Source organism: Chelonia mydas, chromosome 3, assembly GCF_015237465.2.
Source record: "Chelonia mydas isolate rCheMyd1 chromosome 3, rCheMyd1.pri.v2, whole genome shotgun sequence".
NCBI classification, from domain to species: domain Eukaryota; kingdom Metazoa; phylum Chordata; order Testudines; family Cheloniidae; genus Chelonia; species Chelonia mydas.
Window position 1 is genome coordinate 130,149,049 of NC_057851.1, and position 23,631 is coordinate 130,172,679.

The 23,631-nt window shown below is 42.3% G+C and overlaps 2 protein-coding genes across 9 annotated transcripts in view; one reads left to right on the forward strand and one right to left on the reverse strand.

Annotated features, from left to right (window-relative positions):
- ARID4B (AT-rich interaction domain 4B) overlaps positions 1–2,163 on the reverse strand; it is a 140,938-nt gene extending 138,775 nt beyond the window's left edge. For 3 of the 4 annotated variants that reach the window (XM_043544325.1, XM_043544324.1, XM_037895275.2), the window contains exon 1: positions 1,130–1,192. In XM_043544325.1, the coding sequence (XP_043400260.1) occupies positions 1,130–1,135 (6 nt within the window). In that variant the 5' untranslated portion in view covers positions 1,136–1,192. Of the gene's footprint in view, positions 1–1,129; positions 1,194–2,101 lie in introns of those variants that run through there. The other variant, XM_037895274.2, reaches the window with a different exon arrangement.
- Positions 2,164–2,675: 512 nt separating this feature from the next.
- GGPS1 (geranylgeranyl diphosphate synthase 1) overlaps positions 2,676–23,631 on the forward strand; it is a 56,499-nt gene continuing 35,543 nt past the window's right edge. The window contains exons 1-2 of one of the 5 annotated variants that reach the window (XM_037895277.2): positions 2,676–2,870; positions 12,666–12,756. In XM_037895277.2, coding sequence (XP_037751205.1) covers positions 12,687–12,756 — 70 coding nt within the window. In that variant the 5' untranslated portion in view covers positions 2,676–2,870; positions 12,666–12,686. Of the gene's footprint in view, positions 2,871–3,491; positions 3,511–9,401; positions 11,930–12,665; positions 12,757–17,209; positions 18,752–23,631 lie in introns of those variants that run through there. The other 4 variants (XM_043544329.1, XM_043544327.1, XM_037895278.2 and 1 more) reach the window with 4 other exon arrangements.

Sequence of the window (23,631 nt, forward strand, 5' to 3'; positions counted from 1 at the left end):
TTAGTAACCAAAAGGAATGTACTGAACGTTAAGTATTTTACTGTGCTTAGTATTGCCTACTGAATCCAGTTAAATAGAACTGTTTGTATCCTCTGCTATTTCTAGTGTTTCCTGAATACAATGGTGTATATACATTTGATATAATATCCATATGGGCACAGCAAAGAGGTATGACTCTCGCTGGAGATTATTGTATTTCACGATGAATAATAAAGCTGACAGGCTGTATATATATTCCAATATTTTTTTCCTGCAGTTATACGACAAATGTAGTTAATAAGTTTTCTAAAACTTAGAAGCCAGATTTAATGCAGCACGATGGGGGCATGATCCTGATTAAGAACTCTGCGTGCTGTTGTAATACAAATAACAGCATTTAAAACAAGACACTGTATTCACCAAGAGTAAATCAAGGAAAAGACTAATAATCACACTTGTTAAACCTACTAATGAAAAGCAAGATTCTTCACAAAAATATCTAAATTGAGTGGAACAATCACTTCAATCGGGCTTGCCTACTATACCAACTATCAGTGGTCTACAAATGCCTCTGACTGACAATGGTGTATGTGGATACTGCACACAACACTAAAAAGGAAACTAAAAAGCTGTTTGAAAATCATTCTGCATCCTACAGCACTACCTTCACTGCAGAGCAACCCTTGTACAGACACCACCTCATCAGCTCACGATTATTAATTCTACAGAACTCCCGTTAAGGCACAGAAAGTAAATCCATCATTTAACCTCAATTAATGCAAACATGACTGGCTGACATTTCCTCTGCAAGGTTACTTTCCGAAGCGGAGTGATTGTCCCCTATCCCTTCGTCAAGCTTGGGCCGGCAGCCATGTCCTTATTCCCCTACAAATGGTTGTTTCGGAAAGGGAACGACCTGCTCGCAGTGAACTTACACAGTCCCTCAGCAAAACCCGGCAGAGCCAAACCTGCACAGCAAACACCAAAGGCATCTAAGGCACCCCACGGCAGTGGGGCGAAGCAGCCTGCAGCCTAGATCCCAACCAGCGCCGAGCCTCGCACCGGGGAGTGGGGCCGGGACAAATCGTGCACCATTCCCTCATACAACCCTCTCCTCATCCCTTCCCAGACAGAGAGACGATGGTTTTACCTTCATGATGAGCTCAGGCTGCGGAAAAAAGCCCCCGATCGGGGCTGAGCGGCCGAGGCTGGACCTGGAATTAAAACAAAGCACTGAGCCAGCGCACCAGCCGTTTGCACCGGAGCCTGGCGGGGCGGGGGGGGGGGGGGAATCGGGCAGGGGAGCCGCTGGGATCCTGATCAAACCCCCTTCCCCCAGATCCCTCCACCCCCCATTTGCGATACCTCCCCCATTCAGTCCCCCCACCCCCACCCCGCTCGGCCACTGCTTTCCCTCCAGCCCACACACACCGCGGCTCGGCTTCCCCTTCACTCGCTGCCATTGACGCCATTTCTGTCAGAGGAGGAGAAACTTGCCACAACAACAACCCACCCCCAGCCTCTCCGGCTGCTCCAGGATAGTCCCAGCTCCGCGCCCAGCTCACGGGGGTCGGGGCTCTCAATCCTCTCCCCAGAGACCTGCGGGCTGGAGGGGGGCGGCGATGTCTGATCCCTGGAACCCCCCCCCCCACTTTGCTGCTGCGGCGGCGGCGGGGGGGGGGAAGGCCGCTGCTCCTCCATTGTATGAGGAGGAGACGGGGGGGGGGGCGGCAGCTCTCCCCGTTGGAGGGGCTGCGGCTCTGTGGATCCCGACAGAGGCGGCAGCTTCTCCCATCCCCATAAAAGAAAGCGCTGACTCCGCGACAGGAGTTGCAACAGCAACAGCCGCAACTGCCCAGCGCAGCGGGCCGGACCCGATCAGCAACGAGGCAGCCCCCCCTCGCCGCCCCGCAGCGACTCCAGCCCTTCGCCCACCCCCCCCCTCACGCGGGGGGGAATCAGCGAGTGCCGCCGCAGTCTCGCCAGGACAAAAACAACCCCGCTCCCGCCTCGGAACGGCCGCAAGCAACGAGCCCCGCGCCCGAGCGGAGCGGAGCCGCCCCGCTCCCTCACCCGCTGGCGGCGGGGCCGGGGCGGCTCTTTCTCCTGCTGTCGCTGTTACCTTTGTTCCGCGGCGCCCGCCCGCAGCTCCCCCTGACCCGGGAGGAGATGGGGGACGAAGCCTCCTCCCGGCTCCGGACCCGTTGACTTGGCGCTGGCCCCGGATCAATCCCCCAGCAAGGGCTCTGGCTACGGCTGCAGCTCCGCGCTGCGTATGATGGGGCCGATCCCCCCCCTGCCCGGACCCGGCGCTGGCTGTGGCTGCTCCGCTCCGAGCCTCTCGCTCCCCTCCCCCCACCTCACAAAGTGACTGACGGGTAGAAACCCGCCCCCTTCCCGCCCTGCTCTTTCTCTATTGGCCCGGAACCGGTAAGGCCCACCCGTCTCCCTGCACCATTGGCCCCCATATCGGAAACACTAATGTCATTTTTCCACCAATTCTATGGAAACAGAGACTCGACGCCGCAGAGGCTCATGGGTAACGCGGTTCTTTCCCTCGCCGCTCTTCGGCGCCAGTGAAGCAGCTGAGCTTCACACGCGAACCACAAATCCCATGATGCATCGCGCGCGAGGGGCCTCCAGGGGGTGGGGCGAATAGAGGGCTAATTAAAACAAGTGGGAGGACCTAGCGCCTGCGCAGTGAAGCCCTGGTGGCGCATTTTCCCCCCAACAGTGGAGGGTGGTGGCGGTAGCAGTTGAGGTGGAAGTGGGTGGAGTTTTTAACACCCTGCTGCCGGTGTCGGAGTTGGGGAGCCCGCCCGGGCCGAAACGGGGTGCGTCTTGGCCCAGCCCGGGAACGTGGAGGCGGCAGATGGTGACCCCGGCTGGCGGTAGGTGGGGGTTCGCGTGTCGCCGGTCCCCTCCGCCAGCCCCGTGCCCTGGGGGCGCGGTCTCCCCGCTGGTCGGTCCGTGTCGCCAGACCGGCTCCTCTGTGCTGCGGGGGGAGGCTCCCTGCGGGGAGCGACACCTGCCCAGCCCCCTGGCGCCTACCCGGCCCGCTGAGCTGGGCTCGGTGCCGCGCCCCCCGGGGCAACGTTGCGCTATGACACGAGCGCCCCGCTGCGCGCCGACCTGCCCGGGTCCTGGCCGGCGGGCTGCGGGAAGCGGAAGCGGGTCTCGCCGCAGCCCCCGGGGACGGCGCAGCCCGGTGCCTGCAGCGGGTCGTGCCCTGCCTGACCGCTCGGCCGGCAGGGAGACCTGAGGGGAAGCGAAGGGCCGGTAGCATCCAGACTCCCTATTCGCTTCGTTCTGGGGGGTCAGGGGGTCGTGCTGAAACCGGACTCAGCCTCTGAGGCTGGCGCCTCCGCGGGAGGCAGTGCTGAGCTGGCTCCAGATTTCTCGGGGGCTGCAGGGGCCGCTGCTTGGTTTCTCTCGGGTTTTTGCTGAAATGGCGCTGTAATTTAAGCAACAACAGCGTTTATATGTAATCAAAGCCACTGCTGGAGTTGATGTACCCAGCTTTTGGCAGAGGTTAGCAATAGATGGCCCTCAGGATATGCAAGATGAACTGCGTGTAGTTGAGTTTTGCTACTAAGTCAGTGCAGGTTTAGCCATTTGGTGTTCTGCTGAGTATTTATCTTCCTTTGTGACGATATTTAAAGTGCAGTTCAGCTCTGAAAATAGTGTAGTTGAGGCATAGTTGGGTTCCATGGTGATGTTTCTCTAACTTCAGTTTCATTCAGTTCACAAGTTAAAAGATTGTATGTCTGAACTGCCAGTCCTGCAAATTTAATGTAGGTTTTTAAAAGCAGAACTGTCTTTCTCTGCTTTCTTTGTTACCACTGAAAATAGACTTTGATAGACCAAATTCTGCTCTTAGTTACACCTGACAACCCTATGGATGATGGCTTGGATCAAAGATAGTGTTTGCCAAGACATCACCTCTTACTGCTGTGTAGGTGCTGCAGGGCTAAAAGTGACTTTAAAGTAGTAAAAATCTGCACTTATGTATTCAGTCATTACTAATAGATACTAAATTTGCAATAAGATGGTATTTTTATGTAACTTCTGACCATGACTAATCTTTTTAAGTGCCTGGGGGAATTCTGCACCACTGTATGTGCACAGAATTCATGTCCCCTGCAGATTTATTTGTTTCCTTGCAGAAAAAATTCCTTTGACAGGGAAGCTGCAAGAGCAGTCACGCACCACTCCCTAGCAGCGCAGGCACGTTGTTTCAGGCACCCAGAGCAGCCAGTGGAGAGGTAAATCACTGCGGGGCTGGGGACACCCCAACCAGTGGCTTTTACCCTGAGCCAGCCTCAGCTGCTAGTCCTGGCTGGGCTGGAGGCAGGAGAGGATGGGACTTCTTCCCCTGTGAGGAATTGCTGGGGCTGTGTCAGACCCACCCCCAGAAACCTTTCCCAGCTGCAGAAAGCTCAGCATCCTCAGCTGTGGGAGGAGGGGTCTCTGTACAGGGAGCTGCTCCCTCATGCATCTGCACCTCCCATACCCAGATATCCCTGCCAAGCCTCACCTGGTACATCCAGAACCCCCCTTAGCCCTCCATACCAGAACCCCACCCCCCCTGCACCCAGACCCCCACCCTTGTGCCCAGGTCACTCTCCACTGAACTTCCTGCACTCAAACCACCCACCCTCTTGCCCCGTGCCCTGTACCACCCTGAGTCCCCACATCCAGATCCTCATGCCGCTGACCCCCAACTAGCTGCACCCAGAGCCCCACCCCTGCTGATACCCCCCCACTCTCAGACCCCTCCACTGAGCCCCAACCACCATCACATGGAAGTCCCTGCACAGTCTGATTGCACCTGCAAACCCCACCACCACCAATGAGCCTCTATGCAGCCAGATCTCCCTCCACACCTACACCCCCCCCCACTGAGCTGCCTGCACCCAGATTGTCCCACACAGAAGCCTCTCGCCCCACACCTGGATCCCTCACATTGAGACCCTCCACACTTGGATCCTGCCTGGTTGAGCCTGCCTGCCCCACACGTGGTGCAGAGGGGCAGGGCCCCAGGGTGTTTCTGGGGCAAGCCTAAGTCTTGTGCTGCGTCGGGGTCAGGTGCAGCCTTACCGCAGAGTCCGTATCTGGGGGTGACTGTAGGGTGATCTCCTGCCTTTGTGCAGCCAGTGGCCTGTACTCCCCACTTGCCATGCTGGAGCCTGTCATTTATTTGTTGACAAATTAAACTTGCAGAATTTTGCATATTTTAAAAATATTGTGTGCAGAATTTTTAATTTTTTTGTGCAGAATGCCATTGAGTAAAACTTTTAAGATAAACCTGTAAATTGGCTCAATAGGAGCCATTTCAAGGACCTGTTGAAACAGTAATAGTAAAAACTGCTTGGCATTCTTGAACTGCTTAGATTGCTAAAACTGGAAATTAACTTGTAATGCACATGTTTTGGACAATGAGACTAGTCCGGTTTTAATTTCTAGTTTTCTTAGACGCTGCTGCTCTACAAATTGCAGACAGTATTCAGAGACAAGGTGGGTGAGGTAATATCTTTTATTGGACCAACTTCTGTTGGTCAGAGAGACAAGTTTTCAAGCTTACGCAGAGCTCTTTTTCAGTGTAAGCTTGAAACATTGTCTCTCACCAACAGAAGTTGGTCCGTTAAAATATGTTACCACATCCATTTTGTCTCTCTAATAGCCTGGGACTGACACAGCTACAACAACGCTGCAAACGCTGGAGGTGATGTGCTTAAATAAAAATATTTTAGAGAACATTTTGAATAAATCTAAGTTGCATTCATCTACATTTTGTGTTCCCTTAAATATTGAAGTGATCCTTATGTTGAAGGAGTTGGCTAAGTGATACTCACAAAATAGAATGCATTGAGCTAGCCAATTAGATTACTATATAGTCTAGTACCTCCTTGACCACTTAAGTTGTTGTGCTGCATGTCTACTTCGATTCTTTGTCTTTTAAATTGAGAGCTCTTTGGAAAGTGCTAAATACTGTGGATGTTAATGTAAACAAGTAATAGAATTGGTGGTAATAAAATGAGAGTGCAAAAATTAAGATAAAAGTTAAATACTCTATTAAAGTGTATAATTTACTGAGCTGTTTTGGCAACACTTGCCACCCTTAAGAAATCATTTCTTCACAAGTGAAATATGTAGCTGCCTGTGGAGTGGAACATACCTCTTTTGGTACCAACAACACCATGCAGCAGTCTAGGAGGCAAAGTGAAGAATAAAGTTTCAGACTGAAACTGAACATTGTAAACTAATATAATAACCAAATTGGGATTTGGCCAAAACAGCGTTGTGAACACCTCTGCTCTTGCAGAGAGGCTATGGAAGCTTTTATAACAAACAACTTTTCTATATTAGGTCTGAAATAGAGCCTCTCTTTGTACGTGCTTTTTAACCCTGCTGGATCATCATCTTAGCTGCTGAATTGCTGATGCCACTTTCTTTGGAGGTCTCTTGTTCGATCACTGGCTTAGGTGGCATAATGACGTATATTTTAAGGTGTGTCTACACTGGCGCATTCAGGACAGTAAAGCCAAATTTATTGATTACAAGTCCAAAAAGGACCATTGTGATTGTGTAGTCTGATCTCATATATAACACAGGCCATAACTTCCTCAAAGTAATTCCTAGAGCATATCTTTTAGAAAAAGGATTAATGATGCGGAATCCACCATGACCCTTGGTAAATTTGTCCCAGTGGCAAATTACACCTTCCTTCCAGTCTGAATTTGTCTTGCTTCAACTTCCAGTCACTAGATTGTGTTATACCTTTCTCAGCTAGATTGAAGAGCCCATTATTAAACATTTGTTCCCCACGATACTGTAGACTGTAACCAGGTTACCTCTTAACTTTCTAAGCTAAATAGATTGAGCTCTTTGAGTCTATCAATATAGAGCAAGTTTTCTAGTCTTTTAATTGTTCTCGGGCTCTTCTCTGAAAGCTCTCCAATTTATCAACATTCTTCTTGAAGTACGGACATCAGAACTGGACACTATTCCAGCAGCAGTTGCACTAGTGCCAAATACAGAGGTAAAATTATCTCTGCTCCTGCTCGAGATTCCTGTGTTTATGCATCCCAGAATTACCTTAGCTCATTTAGGCACAGCATCACACTAGAAGCTCATGTTCCACTGGTTATCCACTGTGACAACCCCCAAATCTTTTTCAGAGTCACTGCTTCCTGGGAAAGAGACCCCCATCGTATAGCATGGCCTACATTCTTTGTTAGATGTATATATTTACATTTAGCTGTATTAAACTGGGCACAAGTAAACAATGTGTTTTATCAAATGATCTCTAGATTGTTCTGAATCAAGGACCTGTCCTCTTCATTATTTACCACTCCCAATTTTTGTGTCATCAACAAACTTTCAGGTTTCAGAGTAACAGCCGTGTTAGTGATTTTGTTTTCTTCCAGGTCATTTATAAAAATGTTAAGCTTAGGGCCAAGAACCAATCCCTGCTGGACATGACTGGAAATACAACTGATCGATGACTATTTCCTGTTTATAGTTACAGTTTGAGAGTTATCCATTAGCCAATTTTAATCCACTTCACATGTTCCAGTTTTATATCATTCTAGTCTTTGAAGTGTTTTGCGGTATCAAGTGAAATGCCTTAAAGTCAAAGTATACTGTGTCAAAACCATTACCTTCTTCAACCAAACTTGTAATCTCATAAAAAAAAATCAAGTTAGTTAAACAGGGTCTGTTTCCATAAACCCATGTTGTTTTGCATTAATTGCATTACCCTCGCTTTATTTATTAAACAAGTTCTGTATCAGCAACTCCCGTATTTTGCCTGGGATCAATGAGAGACTGACAGGCCTATAATTCCCATGTCATCTCATTTACCCTTTTAAAAAATTTTGCACACATTTGCTTCTTTCCAGTCTTCTGGACCTTCCCCATTGCTCCAAGACATTGGAAAATCAGCATTAAAAATCCGGTGAGCTCCCCAATTAACTTGAATCCCAGAGGTTTAAAAGAGCTATCTGGAGCTGCCAAGGTAAAAATATCTAACTTTAGTAGACATCCTCCAGAGAGATAATGAAATGGAAAGTGTTATCACCTTATGAGACTGTATCATCTGTTTTTCCCCCAAATACAGAACAGAAATATTTATTGAACACTTTTTGCCTTTTTCTGCATTTTTATTGATTCTACGTCTTTCATCTAGTAAAGAACAAAAAGAATGCTGGTAATGGTCCATAATATATTTACAAAACTTTTTTTTTTCTTATTGTCCTTAACTCTGCTGGACTTAGATTTTTCTTTTTTCGTTGTGTCCCTTAGCTTCCTTTATCAGCTTGCTATAATTTCTAACTTCTGCCTTATATTCATTATTATCAACTTTCCCTTTTTTTCCCACTTGTTTATATCTATATGCATGCTTTTACTTCCCCTATAAAGCAGATTAGTTGTTTTGTTTTTTTAACTAGAACTGCTGCTTTCTTTGGTTGTGGCTTTTTGGGCATCTAGTAAGGTGTTCTTAAATGATTTCCAGTTATCATTCATTTTTTCTAATTAAATTCTTCCTCCCAGCTGATTTGGCTCAGAATCGTTTTCAGCTTTGTGAAATTGGCCCTATTAAAGAACCAAATAAATATATATAAATAAATTTATTTTACTGGTCTGGACTTTATTCTGCTTGCACATTTATGATCACTTGTACCTAAGCTACCATTAATTTTAGTGCTATAATCACTTCCTCTTCTGTTCAGACAAGGTCTAATAAAGAATTCCCCTGTGTTGGCTACAGTACATCTTGAGTTAGGAAATTGTCCTCTGTAATGTTTAGAAATTCCAAGAATGTTTTAGTACGGGAAGCATGAGACTTCTAGCATATGTCAGTCAAACTGATGTCCCCTGTAAGCATGCACCTTTTTTTCCTAAATATGATAAATAGGTTCATATCGGGGTGGTCATCCTATTCCATAGTGTGATTTGGTGATCTGCACCAGATACCAACTAATACCCCATCTGTTAGGGCATTGATCCGTATGCATTCAAGATTACTGTCTTCTGAGTTATCAGTGACTCAGAAATAGGGAATGCTATCTTTGACATAGTGCCACTCCCCCTCCTCAAATATGTTATAGCCATTTGTTTTAATATGCCAGTCATGCACATAATCCCAAAAGTTTTCAGTAATATCAACCAGATGAAATTTGTGCTCATAAACGAGCAATTCCAGACCCTTTTATTTGTTACCCCAGCTCCTAGCATGAGTGCAGAGGCAATTCAGGAATTTCTTCTGTGGCCTTTGGTTCCTTGATTGGTGTTATTCACAGTGTCTTTTATATTTTTGTGTGTGCGCAGAGTGCTCATATCTTCCATCTTTTTATCCTTCTTTTTGCTATTAGTTTAACTTAAATTCACACCTTCCGTTAATTGAAAACGGCATGTTAAATCCCTGTGAATGCGCTCATTCAGAAGTAAAGTGGCCTTAGTTTGCTCAAATTTAATTCAGTGACCTGGAGATGTGTTGGGTGACAGAGATGACATGAAGCTGACTAAGAGCGTGTTTTGTTTTTTCATTGGGAAACAGTCAAGGAGTATAGTTAGTTGTTTAAGTCTTTTTTCCTAATTGGGGGCTCTCAAGCTCCTTCATATTGTGGACCATATATGTTAATAGAGCAGGTTTCATCGATCACCTTCAATCCTGTTTCCAACTGCATAACTTCTTTATGATAACTTGATCAGTTGCTTGCTTTCTCATTTTTTCATGTATTTGTACTAAGGCATGTCTAATGCAATAGGCAGGGTGGGGAATTTGTTCTTAGTCTTCATCTCCCTCTCCAGTTTCTAGTGGTGTTCTTTCTCTTGTTCCGTGTACAAGTTTCTCTGCCACCTTGTGCAAGAGGACACGCTTCTGTTGCCTGTATGGTGGGGAGGGGGTGGTTTTTTGTTGTTGTTGTTTTTTTTTAATCCTTCCCCTGCACAGACTTTCTTGTCACTCTGTTCTTCATTCTACTGGATGTGTTGCCTTGCCACCTGACCCTCTTGCAATGGATCTGCTGCCTGACTGCTTTGTTCTCTTCTTCATGGGACTCTTCTTGTGGCATTAACTAGCAGTTCCTGTTCTCTTTTTATAAGTAGTTAGGCGGCGGCTGTTTTTTTTTGTTTTGTTTGTTTTTTTCAGCTGCTTCTGTAGGATTCCCATCTCTTCTTGACAAAAATTAGTTCAATCTAAGGCTAGGCATTTGACCAAAAGTAATTGGTCAAATATTGTCAAATGTCAAACGGTCAGATGTTTTAAAGTGTTAACTATTAGAGCAGTACCAAAATAATACTGTATGATTTTCAATAGGGTTAGCTTTAGATTCTTATGCTTAATTACAAAAAACAAGTTACTTGAAGGAGTTATTTTAACTCCGAAAAATGTGAAACTCAATAAAGTGAAGTTCTGAAAAATGGAAGAATGGCGCTATGGTGCTGTCAATAGATTAGGTCACCGCCTACATTGGGGCATTTTTGGTGGAATATATAACAATATTTGACTTTGATCAAATAATAGATAATTAACATTATTTGACTGCTCAGTTGACTATATTGTCAAGCGTAGTCTGGACACCCATAGAAGCATCTGGAAACAAGAAAGAGGCAATGGTATCTTCTCCATGGACCACCCAGTGGCTTACAGATCAGTATGGGAAACCGTCTTAACTAGTGACCTCTTGTTGTGAAAGGGCAGGGGAATTATTATTTGGGCATGTATGTAACAGTTTGAAGTCATTGCATAGTGAGCAGGGCAATGTGTGAGTAGGAATTTTCTGAATATCTCGTAACTGATAGAGAACTTCATAAGGTATCACAAAACAACGTCTTTATTCATTTGGAGAGTTGGTAAACCTATACGCTCACCTTTTGAAGAACTCTATATTGAAAAATCATTTTTTCTCTAGAAATCTCATTTTGCAATAACTGCCAAATGCTTACTGTAGCGGAACTGTGCACAACCAACTCTGCATATTGTATAGCTCTGGGAAACATCTGGGGGAAATCTTAAATTTCAAATTCGTATTATCTGAAATTAACAACTTTCAGAATCTTAGCTTTTGGCTCTGTGCTTTTACAAAAAGGGCATGTGTTGGATAACCATTTGAATACAGTTTTTTGGCAATATGATAAACTCATAGCATCTCATAATGCAGTTCATAGAATTGTTTCTTACCTTTCCAGGATCTCCCTTTCTCTTTTTTTTTTTTTTTTTTTTTTCCTAGTCTCTAGTTCTTTACCCAATTACATCCTTATTTTGGGGTAAGATTGATATCCTTACTTTGCAAGTAGTCGCACTGAATTTAGTGCAACTAATGATGCAAGGTACTCTGTTTAGTGTGAGGAAGGGTACTGCAGTCTGGATTACCCATAAATTAACACTTAAGAAGGCCATCCTACCTTAAGTGTTAATTTATAATTTTTGTAATGCAAGTCTTTCTGTGCATCTGGGGAAAACTGTTACCAAGAGTCATCTAGGAAAATGGTCTGGAAATAGTAAATTGAATACATTTACGTTTTAGCAAAAATTTTGATTACTCTCCTTAATATGCCTATTTTCAAAATGAGTACATTACATTTATAAATCTAGCAGCAAGGCTTTTGGCTGGTAGCCTAGGACATTCTTCAACTATTGTTAGGGCAAAACACTCCGTACAAGATGCCTTCTAAACAGACAAGGGCTGCTGCTGAAGTAAAATGAAACTTCATACTACCACTGCAGCTCCAATCTTCAAATGACATTAAAAGCATTGAGTTTTGAGCTGCTGCATCTGCAGTGCAGCAAGAAAGGTTAGAGGTGAGAGGAAAGAAAATGGATTACAGAAAGAAATCTGAAAAAAGTCACAGAAATGGAGAGCCTGAGAGGAGAGAGCAGACATGAACTGAGAAATGAACATTAGAAGATGAATAAGCTATACAGACAAATCCAGGATTGGCGGTAAGAGAACTTGAGACACAAATGGAATACATGGTAGAAAAAATAAGGATAAAGAGAACCAAACACTTAAACTGATCTAAAAGAATAGGACATAACAGACATAATGGTATGGATTTTAAAACAAATATGAAAGAATGGGTAAACCAAAAATTTAGAGTATTTGTTTTAAAATGTGCCTTAAAAATTCAGGTTGTCTGTTTTATTTTTAATCAGGAAACTTAGAATAAATTTGTATTGTTTATGTCCAGGAACAAATACATACATTTAGAATTTGAATTATTCTGACTCTAACTTTTAGAAAGATTTACATAATGGTGCTTGAGAGTAGTGTGGGATTCTATTAGCTAATTTTTAAATACCCATTTTCTCCAAAATATCTAAAATGTCTAAAGACCCAAACATCAAAGCAGATTCTAAAATTGTTCATAATGAATTTCAATTTAAATGGTCTTTGCTTTCTCAAAAATCAAAACAAGTTCCCCTGTTTTTTAAAATGTGCTGGTTAAAGTATATAAAGCAACAGCAAGACGCCTTCATTTTGTAATGTAAAGCCAATGATAGATAAAAAATGATGGGTTTCTTTCAAGCAACACTTTCAAGTGGCCTTTGTCCTAAATCACTTAAGCTTGCTTATCTCTTCCCTTCTTTCTTAGAATTAGGGTCTGACTTCTATTTTATTTATATATAATTTCTCTAACCTTGATTGTGGTAGTAAGAAGTCTCCTTTCTTTGACAGAGTGAAACACTGCTTCTTGAAATGGAGGGAATGGAAGAAACATCTGAAAGAATTCTTTTAGAGCCATACAAGTATTTACTTCAACTGCCAGGCAAGTGTCCTTTTACCATTCTATTCTGTTTTTCTACTTGTTTTCAGAGCTTGATCAGAATTGTCATCTACTTATTCTTTTGAATTTGTCCAGTCTTGACTTGTATGGACTTTGATTCTGAGTAGTTTAATTCTTTTACTGAAAGGAGCAGAATTTTCTATTTAGAAGAAATCTAACACTTCTGAGATTGTTCCTCTGGTTTGTCCAATTCAGAGAAACTGTTCTTCCCCTCCCGTCCCCTCCTCTCCCCTCCCCACTGCATTCTAAGGAGCCAATATACTGTCTAATGCAGTGGCTCTCAACCAGGAGTATATGTATCTCAGGAGTACGCAGAGGTGTTCCGGAGGTACATCAACTCATCTAGATATTTGCCTGGTTTTAAATAGGGCTCTCAAGTGATTCAAAAAATTAATCGTGATTAATCACACCGTTAAACAATAATAGAATACCATTTATTTAAACATTTTTGGATGTTTTCCACATTTTCAAATATATTGATTTCAGTTATAACATAGAATACAAAGTATACAGTGCTCCCTTTCTATTTTTGATTACAAATATTTGCATGGTAAAAACAAAGGAAATCGTATTTTTCAGTTCACCTAATACAAGTAATGTAGTGCCATCTCTTTATCATGAAAGTTGAACTTACAAATGTAGAATTGTGTACAAAAAAATAACCTCTCAAAAACAAAACCATCTAAATCTTTAGAGCCACTCAGTCCTACTTCTCATTCAGCCAATCACTCAGACAAACAAGTTTGTTTTTATTTTCAGGGTATAATGCTGCCCCCTTCTTGTTCAGTGTCACCTGAAAGTGAAAGAAGGTGTTCCCATGGCATTGGTGTAGTCGGCATCACAAGATATTTACATTCCAGATGCACTAAAGATTCATATGTCCTTTCATGCTTCAGTAACCATTCCAGAGGACATGCGTCCATGGTGATGATGGGTTCTTCTCTATAACAGTCCAAAGCAGTGCAGACTGACGCATGTTCATTTTCATCGTCCGAACGTTAGATGCCACCAGCAGAAAGCTGATTTTCTTTTTTGGTGGTTTAGGTTCTGTAGTTTCTGCATTGGAGTGTTGCTCTTCTAAAACGTGTGGAGCATGCTCCACACCTTGTCCCTCTCAGGTTTTGGAAGGTGCTTCAGATTCTTAAACCTGGGGTCGAGTGCTGTAGCTATCTTTAGAAATCTCACATTGGTACCTTCTTTGCGTTTTGTCAAATCCACAGTGAAAGTGTTCTTAAAATGAACAGCATGTGCTGAGTCATATTTCATGTTATAGTAGTCTCGGACGATATCACAGAATGCAGGTAAAATAGAGCCAGAGACATACAATTTTCCCCTAAGGAGTTCAGTCACAAATTTAACACATTATTTATTAAACAAGCATCATCAGCATGGAAGCATGTGCTCTGGATGGTGACTGAAGCATGAAGGAGCATGAAGGAATGTTTAGCATATCTGGCACGTAAATACCTAGCAATGTCTGCTGCAGAAGTCCCATGGGAACGCCTCTTCTCACTTTCAGGTGACATTGTGAACAAGAAGTGGACAGCGTTATCACCTGTAAATGTAAACAAACTTGTTTGTCTGAGTGATTGGCTGAATGAGAAGTAGGACTGAGTGGACTTGTAGGCGCTAAAGTTTTATATCGTTTTGTTTGAGTGCAGTTATGTAACAAAAAAATTCCTACATTTGTAAATTGAAACTTTCACCATAAAGAGATTGCACTACAGTACTTGTATGAGGTGAACTGAAAAATATTATCATTTTTACAGTGCAAATATTTGTAATCAAATAATAAGTGAGCAGTGTACACTTCATATTCTGCGTTGTAGTTGAAATCAATATATTTGAAAATGTAGAAACATCCAAAATGTTTAATAAATTTCAATTGGTATTCTATTTAACAATGCAATTAAAACTGCTATTAATCGCAATTTTTAATAATAATTTTTTTTCTTTTGGTTAGTCGCGTGAGTTAACTGCAATTAATCGACAGCCCGAGTTTTACAACAGGCTACATAAGACACTAGCAAAGTCAGTACAAACTAAAATTTCTTGGAATTTGTTTATATATACTGAAATGTAAATTTTATTTGTATATGGTAAAAATGAGAGAGCAATATTTTTTTCACTAATAGTGTGCTGTGACACTTTTTTTTGTATTTTCATGTCTGATTTTGTACGCAAATAAGTCTTAAGTGAGGTGAAACTTGGGGGTATACAAGAGAAATCAGACTCCTGAAAGGAGTGCAATAGTCTGGAAAGGTTAAGAGCCACTGGTCCTATATATCTCTGGTTGGTGAAAGGGAAAGTGCTAAAGACTTGGTCCAGCTCTTGTGAAATGGACATGGTCAACCCTGAGCCTACTATTGTCCTGTGCCTTGGTGTATTTGGACCTTTTGATCTCTCTGTACAGTTGGTTTCTCAGTTATGCCCTTCTCAACATGCTGCATAAACAGTTGGTAATACACCAGAATTTTCCTTTGGACCAATTTCCGCTGTTCTAAGTCACTTAATCTCCCCAGATGGTCAGCCAGGGGTTTTATATTGGTCTCAGGCCAGCTGGTAATATGCTCAGAGGAGGGCTTCCTCTGAGACATGGTAACACTTCAGGCAGAAGGAAGCTGATCATTAGGACAATAACTCACAAATCAACAGCATACCATATGTTGTGCAATGTGTACAGGTAAGTGGCTTCTGTAGCTTTCATCCCTGAGCAGTGAAGTGTAGAAAATAAATCTGAGAAGCCACCAAAGCAGTGACTAGTCCCATACAGGAAGGAAATAGTAAAACTGTTAGCACATTACAGCAGTGACTTCCATCCAATTTGTACTGTGAACTCTTGAAGACTAAAAGTAAGTCTAATGAAGATGATGCGAATGCCTATGCACACTTGGGAGAAATTTTAGATGTGGTCAGGTGGCATTAATAGGCATACTCTGATCCTTTAGAATGCCAAATATCTGACGTAGGCAGGGTCTTGTAGTGAAACTTTCCTTTTGGTTATGGTGAACTTTAATTGTTAAACCCTACGAGTGCAGCAGTTATAATCTGTGTGCCACACATAATTCCAGTGTGACTATCAACTATTTCTGGTTGAAGTGGGGAAGGAGAAGAGAAATTGCCAGTAACGCTCCTTGCTCCAGCCTAAGGGGAAATCCCTGACTTCTAATGATACAGCATCTCCCATTAGGAAGTAAATCAGAATGAATTATGGTATTTCAAAGCGTGCTTCTTCTCTCCTCTCCCCACCCCCGGCTGCCAGTAGTTCCTGCAAATGAACCACCCACTACTTGCCCCCTCTCCCAGGTAAAAGGAAATGTAGCTTCCTTCCCACCCTTAATAGTTATTTTCGTTATAACCGGACGGTCATTTAATGTATTACATGTTAAAATACTGAAGATGAACTTACTTTTTTGCTAATGCATACACTGTTTGTAGTAGTTAGAGCTTCGTTTATCAGAAACTCAATAATGGGAGTTCAGCATCCTAAAGAGAAATCAGAAATGGACAGCAAAAATGGCTCTAGAAAAGTTCTTTTAAAAACTAACTTGTAAATGTAGCTCAGTTTGTTTTAAAACTATTTAAAAAAAAAAATACAGTAGAACCTCAGTTACGAACACCAGAGTTACAAACTGTAACTGGTCAAGCATGCACCTCATTTGGAACTGGAAGTATGCAGTCAGGCAACAGTAGAGACAAAAAAGCAAATCCAGTGGTGTACTGTGTTAAACTTAAATTTACTGTTTTAAAAACAAAACTTGTTAAACTTGACAAGGTAAGAGAACTTTCTGTGCTTGTTTCATTTAAATTAAGATGGTTAAAGCAGCATTTTTCTTAGTAAAGTTTCAAAGCTGTATTAAGTCAATGTTCAGTTGTAAGCTTTTGAAAGAACCATAATTTTTTGTTCAGAGTTATGAACATTTGCAGAGTTATCAATGGCTTCCATTTCCAAGGTGTTCATAAGGCTGAGGTTCTACTGTGATGTCTTTTCACGCTGTACATTTTTGGCTATGAAACTGACCATTTTGCTGATCTCCTTTATTATCATAATACTTTCGAGATTGACAGAACGCTGTTCCAAAAGAAAACTCTAAGGGGTCATCTAGAGTGTAAACAGATATAACCTCTTTTTTTTTTATCCTGCTCTGTGTGGAGGGGCATATGGTCTTGGCTATGACTGAGGTCTGTATGGGACATTACTAGTAATTCCTTTTTAAAGTTTAAGCATATTCTGTACTTTAGAAAGATGAGGGATTGACCCATCTCAGACTGCAGTCCTCTATCTATGGAAGAGATGCATGGTTTTGTCAGTGACATGAGCAGAGTATAGTAGAACCTGAAAGATACAGACTGACCGGTCAACTGGACACCATGGGGAACCAGAAGTAAGCTATCACCAGAGACAAAAAACAAACCAGCAAATGCAATACAGGCACAATGCAGTACAGTATCTTCAAGGTAGGCACATCTGGGCTGTGTCCCTACCCCATACTCACCGCAGCGTGGGGCAGCCACTTACAGGTAAGAGGTGGTGAACGCTGTTTTCCCCTCTCCCCCACTGGCTGGAAGGGGGACAAGCTTGCAAGCTCAGAGCTCAGGAAAGAAACTTCCCAAGTTGCTACTGAAATCTGGCCTGGAATGTAAGCTACTGAAGCCTGAACTCCTGCTTGCACGCTATGCTCTAGAGGAGCGGCTCAGTTTTAAAGGGCCACAGCCTGCACTGTGCGTCCACTGATGCTGCAGTGCCCCAGGGTGCCTCATCACCCTTGTAGCCCAGGGGGCTAGATCCAGCTGCCTTTGCCCACTCCCACTTGCCAGGCAGCCCTGCAGAGCTGTGAGCCCTTGCTCCAAGCAGTCTGCCCTGAGGAGCATCCCATAGTGTCTTGTTCAGGGTTATGAACAACCTCCATTCCCGAGGTGTCCGTAACTCTGAGGTTCTACTGTAGCATGGAAGAAGCAGGCAGAGTGTCGCAGCTCTGTTTGTGCACCTGCTTTGCTGCCTCCTTTCTTTTGTGTTACCATACACTTTAATAATCTTCTGGAAAGAAGGATGCATGGTAAGGTAGAGAACCTTTTTCAGATGACAGTTATTTAGGTTAGTCAAGTCCAGAGAACACTTCAGAGGGACCCTAACTAAGCTAACTGAATGGGCAACTTAGCAGCAGATGAAGTTCAATGTTGATAAATGCAAACTTAGGAGTGTGTGGAATATTACTCACGTACCTTAGACAGTTCTAAACAGTATCCAGTCGGGAAAGAAACTTGACGTCGTCATGGACAGCTCAATAAAGATTTCTGATCAATGTGCAGCTGCAATCAAAAAGGCAATGTCAAGATGTGTAAGGAATGGGATGAAAAACAATTCTGAAAATATAATAGCACTATAAATCAGTAGTTGATGCCCTTATCTAGAATACTTTGGCAGTGCTGGTCACGGCATCTTAAAGGAGGGAGATAAAAGAAAGTTTAATGAGAATGATTAGGGGAGTATGGAAAACTTCTCACTTAAAGACTGAAAAATCAGGGATTATGTACCTTAGACTAGAATTGATATAACAAATCTAGAGAAGGTAGATCAGGAGAACAGAAGGTCCTGGTCTCCTAAAACAAATGGGCATTCAATGAAATTGAAATGTGACAAATTCTATAATAAGGAAATGCTTTCTCACTTGGTATGTAATTCCTGTGAAACTCATAGCCACAGGATGTCACTGAGGACAAGAAGATTTCATATTAGTTTTGGACAACTATATGGGTAACCAGAATATCCAGAGATCTTTAGTTTCTCTCCTTTTAGAGTTCTGGAAGAGAGAACCTCATGGCTCAGGGTTTGTCTCTAAATACCCTAGAGACTAGGTTGACATCTTCATGAGGTGCAGCTGGTCCCACTTTTATCTGGTTTCTTGCATCTTTCTCTGAAGCATCTGGACCTGGCCACTGCAGAATACAGGATTAAGTGGACTGCAGGTCTGAACAAGTAGTTTCTTTTTTATTTATTTATATGTATATATGATTCCATTTGTACTCTGTAGAACACACTGATATAACAATAGTCTGGGAGCATAGTATAGTAAAACCTCATTCCATGGGCAAGGGATTTGTCATTTGACCTGTAAAAATCTACAGAATCATCATTTCCATGGTGTCCTCCTTTGTGACATGGAGGGGGAAGAGTTCCCCCTACTCCTCCCAGCTTCGCATCCTCTGGCTGGTGAAAATTTTGATAAGTGTTGTCAGAAATGGGTTCAGAGAAGTCTCATTCAAAAGCATTTTCTCCCATAAACACCATGGTACCAAATATGACAAACCTAGAACAATTATATAGATATCTGAGAAACTTTAAAAATCAACTTTTTTTTTTTTAGTTATGCTTTAACACAGCAGTGCATTGGTCACATAAACCCATTGATTTTGGCTAATCCTAGGGAAGGCAGCCTTGACATGGAGGATTGAAAACATTATTAATCAAAGTAGTCATCGGTGTCACTTCTATCAGGGGCACCGCTGCTAAAACATCATACTGATCTTTGTCTGCACTGCAAAGTTCTGTACAAAGTAAGTTGCTGGCCAAACATATGCAGGCTAGTGAGCATCTGGTGTTTGCATAAGAGTATTTGATTAGCTGAGGGATTTATTTGTGAGCTCATGGTATTTCATACATAAATGGTGTGATCAGTCCATTGTCCAAGACTCATGTATGCCTGAGGAAGGAGGGTAATTTTGCATGCACTCAATCACCCAGTGTCATTCCGTTACTTGATAACTTGCCCAGTTGATAGGTATAAATGCCCCCCTTATCGGTAGCAGTTTTTCTGAGTGACCAGAGCAATCAGTGAGGCGAGGAGTTGTGGTTGGCAGGATGCATGTATGGGTATATGTGTAATCTACCATTACAAATGGCTGTTGGTTTAACAAGAGTGACTGCTTCATGCTGTTTCTCACCTGTTACACATGTTGAAATTGTGCTTAATGGTTGCCTTCAAGAAGCAGGTATTCTTGAAACTCATGCCATGAGACCTAGTATAAGGCAAGTCTCGCTCACAGCTAGCACTTTCCTGACCTCTTCGACTTTTTCCTGGATGCTCAGTGTACTTCCTCTCCAAACTTTCCAAATTCAGTTTGTGGGTGTGCTTGTTATAGCATTGTTTTTAACCAGATCCTTTGGAGTAGTAGTCTTTAAAGATTCAGCTATTAGTCAGTGTTCCATCTTCCCAGTGATCCTTAAAAATAGAGAATTTTAAATTATTTTAACATTGTAATTATGAAATATATGTTTATGTAACTCTGCATACTTTTTGTGGATGGATTCTACTAATTTCTGGCTGAATGTTGACATTTTAACCAGTGCCTCATTACAGCTCTTGGCATAGTATACTAAGATGATGATCAGTACACTGAATTGCTTCTTTTTTTACTGATGGAAAATAAACTTAAAGCACTTTTTCCATTATAGTAATCTTTTTAAAAAAAAAAAAAAAAAAAAAAAAAAACCTGGCATCGTGTTCTGAGGATTAACTGATAACACAATACTGTCAGTTGAGGGCCACAGTTTAACTGTATATTTGTGCCTGCATTAAAGTATAATTTAAAAAACATTCATAAACATTTTCTCATCTATATCTATGGAATTGTTCTAGGTTTGTCATGTTTAGTACCATTGTGTTTGTGGGAGAAAGGGCTTTCAAATGAAACTGCAGTTAGTCCATTTCCAATGACATTGTATTATCAAAATTTCCAACTGAAGGACCTGGAGTGGGGAGCTACGGTAGAGATGGGTCTCATTCTTCCCCCTTCCTGCCAGCCCACAGGGGATGACATCATTTGAAATTATGATTGTTGGTTTTTCTTTTTGTTAAACCAATCAAATGACATCTTTTACCTTTCTATCATTAACATATCCACAGAATTACACATGCTTCCAGCAGGGGCAACTCTAGTATAACTATTTTGGGGAGCAGGGGGGTGACGAACCATTATTGGGGGAGCAAGGACTTTATTACACACACTTTATAGAACGGGGATAAATGTCTGACAATGTATTTACCTTCTTAAGTTTAATGAGCCTGTGGTGAGCAGCAGCAAATCTATCAACAGCTCTCTTCAGTTCAAGAGACTTCAACTTTGTTTTTTAGTAGCCAGGTCTCTTAGCCGGTCACTTGTCATGCAGTTCGTCAGGTAATCTTTCACGCTTGGAAGGCATGAGAATATTTTCACAGGCAGCACTTGACAGAGGAATAATCCCACCAGTCACACATAATTTGTGTAATTTGTGGAAGGCAAGTTTGTATTTTATTCCAAAAATTAATAGCTGCAACAAACGGTCGGTCTTGTAAGTCTTCCTTTCTCTACATAGCATTCAGTTAGTTTTGGCAAGAGTCTTACCTCTGTCTCCACACTGTCTATATCGCATCCGAAGTGTTCTCGAAATGGCTTCAATTTTAGAAAGTCATAGTTTTCATACTTTGGATTAAGGCACCTAACACCAACAAGAACAGATTTATTTTCAGAAAATCTTTTTTTTTTTTTTTTTTTTTTTTAAAGTTCTCCAATTATTTGATCAAGCATTGTCAAAAAGGTGTGTGACCTTGAAACCTTCTTTATCTAGAAGGGATTATTCTTCACTTGATACTTCAGACAAAATGTATTCCTGAGGGTTTAGGCAACTTTCATACACAGCTCTTTACTCGCCAAACTTCAGGCAGCTTGGAAGCATGTTCTTAAGCGATTTGTAATGACTTGATTCCATATTTCATCAGATGCTTCTTCCAGATCACTCATGTTCAGAAATTCACTGATATGAATGTTCACAGATAAGCATACCTGAGACAAGTCACACGTAGCTGCTTGCAAGTAGTCAGGTAACTTTAAGAAGTTGAATTTTCCTTCACATCCAAAGGAGGACAATAAAGTCAGTCTGAACTAAAACCTTGTGCATCCACTGCCCTGTCACCCCTTGATACAGCTGGTGACACAAGAATGGATTAAACTGTCTTTTTCACAGCGTTACAAGCAGAAACTTGTCATGCCCATTGAGTGTCACAACTTCAATTCCGAAACTTTGGGTTGTGCTTTCTTTTTGAAAGGCTGTGAATTTAGTGAGTATATCTGATCCAGGATGGGGGAATCCAGTGTTTTGTTTTCTTTGCATACATCAGCAATAATGAAATTGAGCCTGTGGTTGAAACAGTGAATGTGTAATGTTTGCCATACTACTTCCCATAGGAACTTGCACACTAAAATTTCCACTCATAGCATTGGCACCATCGTAAGTCTGAGAAATGCAGTTCTGTATATCAGTACCACACTGACAACGTGTTCTTCCCATATTTAAAGATTTTGCATCAAGTGACTTGGCAGGACGGAAACCAAAAAATCTGTCATACAGTGCTATGCAAATAATATCTCAACGCAACTGCTTTGCTAACATTCTTAATTTTGTCAACCAATATAGAGAAAATATTAGCCTCTTTCACTTCTTGGCTTATGCATTCAAATATAATGTCAGAAATGTTGTTGAATTATTTCATATTGTATTGATGAATGGGTGTATTTCGCATCGCATGGTTCACTTTTTGTTTTCTTTAACACATCATTGTATTTGGCTGTTAGCGTTGGGAGCTCGAGGAAGTTGCCCTTGTCGTTGCTGCTTTCTCTTTTTCAGCAATCCCCCAGACTGCAGTTAGTTGCAGGACATCTGCCGCAACTTTAATATACATGCAGTTCTCTTGCAGTAAAGCAAACGCGGGTCAGTAACTTGTGACTGAACTGAAAGACCATCTTTTGACTGAATGAAGTCTACCTATACCACTTGACAGCTCTTGTGAGTCCATTTTCATGTTAGAATCCTGTATCCTTTTTCCAGAGGTTTTTTTTTTTTTTTTTCAGTTGCTGAAGCCATTACAAATAAACACAGATTTTTCTACCGCAGTGGAGATTGGAAAAAAAATCTGCATGGGAAGCAGGAAGCTGTATTTGGTATTTTGTGACATTCAATCCGTGAACATGAACCAAGCTGCTCTTTTGAAACTGCTTACACTCGTTCTTATATTTTATTTGAGGATAAGATCTTAAGTGTGTTTGCTTTGGGCCATCAGATACAACTTGCACAATATCACTTGGTCCTGGTGGAATCTTATTCCCTGGGATTTACCTTGTTATCAGCTGGGTTCTGTTTCAGCTTCTGTTCACCAAGTTACCCAATCGTTTCCTTCCACATTGTCTTCATCTGGTGGTGAATCTGATGCTGAATGTTCTACTTCCGATTCTTTTAGGGTACAACCTATGTCTCCACTATTGCGGTAAGTCATCCTACGCTATGTGAATAACATAGCTGGAGTTGACGTACCTTAGGTCGAGTTACCGCGGGGTCTGCACTATGCGGGGTCGATGGGAGAAAATCTCCCGTCGATTTACCTTACTCTTCTCGTTGGGGTTAGAGTACAGGGGTCAACTGAAAAGCAATCTGCTGTTGATTTGGCGGGTCTTCACTAGACCCGCTAAATCCACCAGTGGATCGATTTCAGAGAGTTGATCTCAGCTGTAGTGTAGACATAGCCTAAGGTACGAAGTTTAGAGGTTATGTTGATAGAGTGCTCTCTGCTGGCTTTTCCAAAGTTAGGCCTATTTCTGAAGTTCAAGGTGAGTCTAGGCAAATTTTAGAGTAGCTGCTTTTCTTTGAATTTTGTTTTCAGAAAAGTTCTGAAATTGTCAGTGACCGCTTGCTTGCTTTTTTTTTTTTTTCAGTTGTGTACAGAAATGAGGGTCTCACAGGTGGGTCCCAGGCCCCTCTTGTTGCAAGCTACTGTTTTGGGCTAGTTTGGGGGGTGGGAGGGTGTAACTGCACCTGCCCCCCTGCAT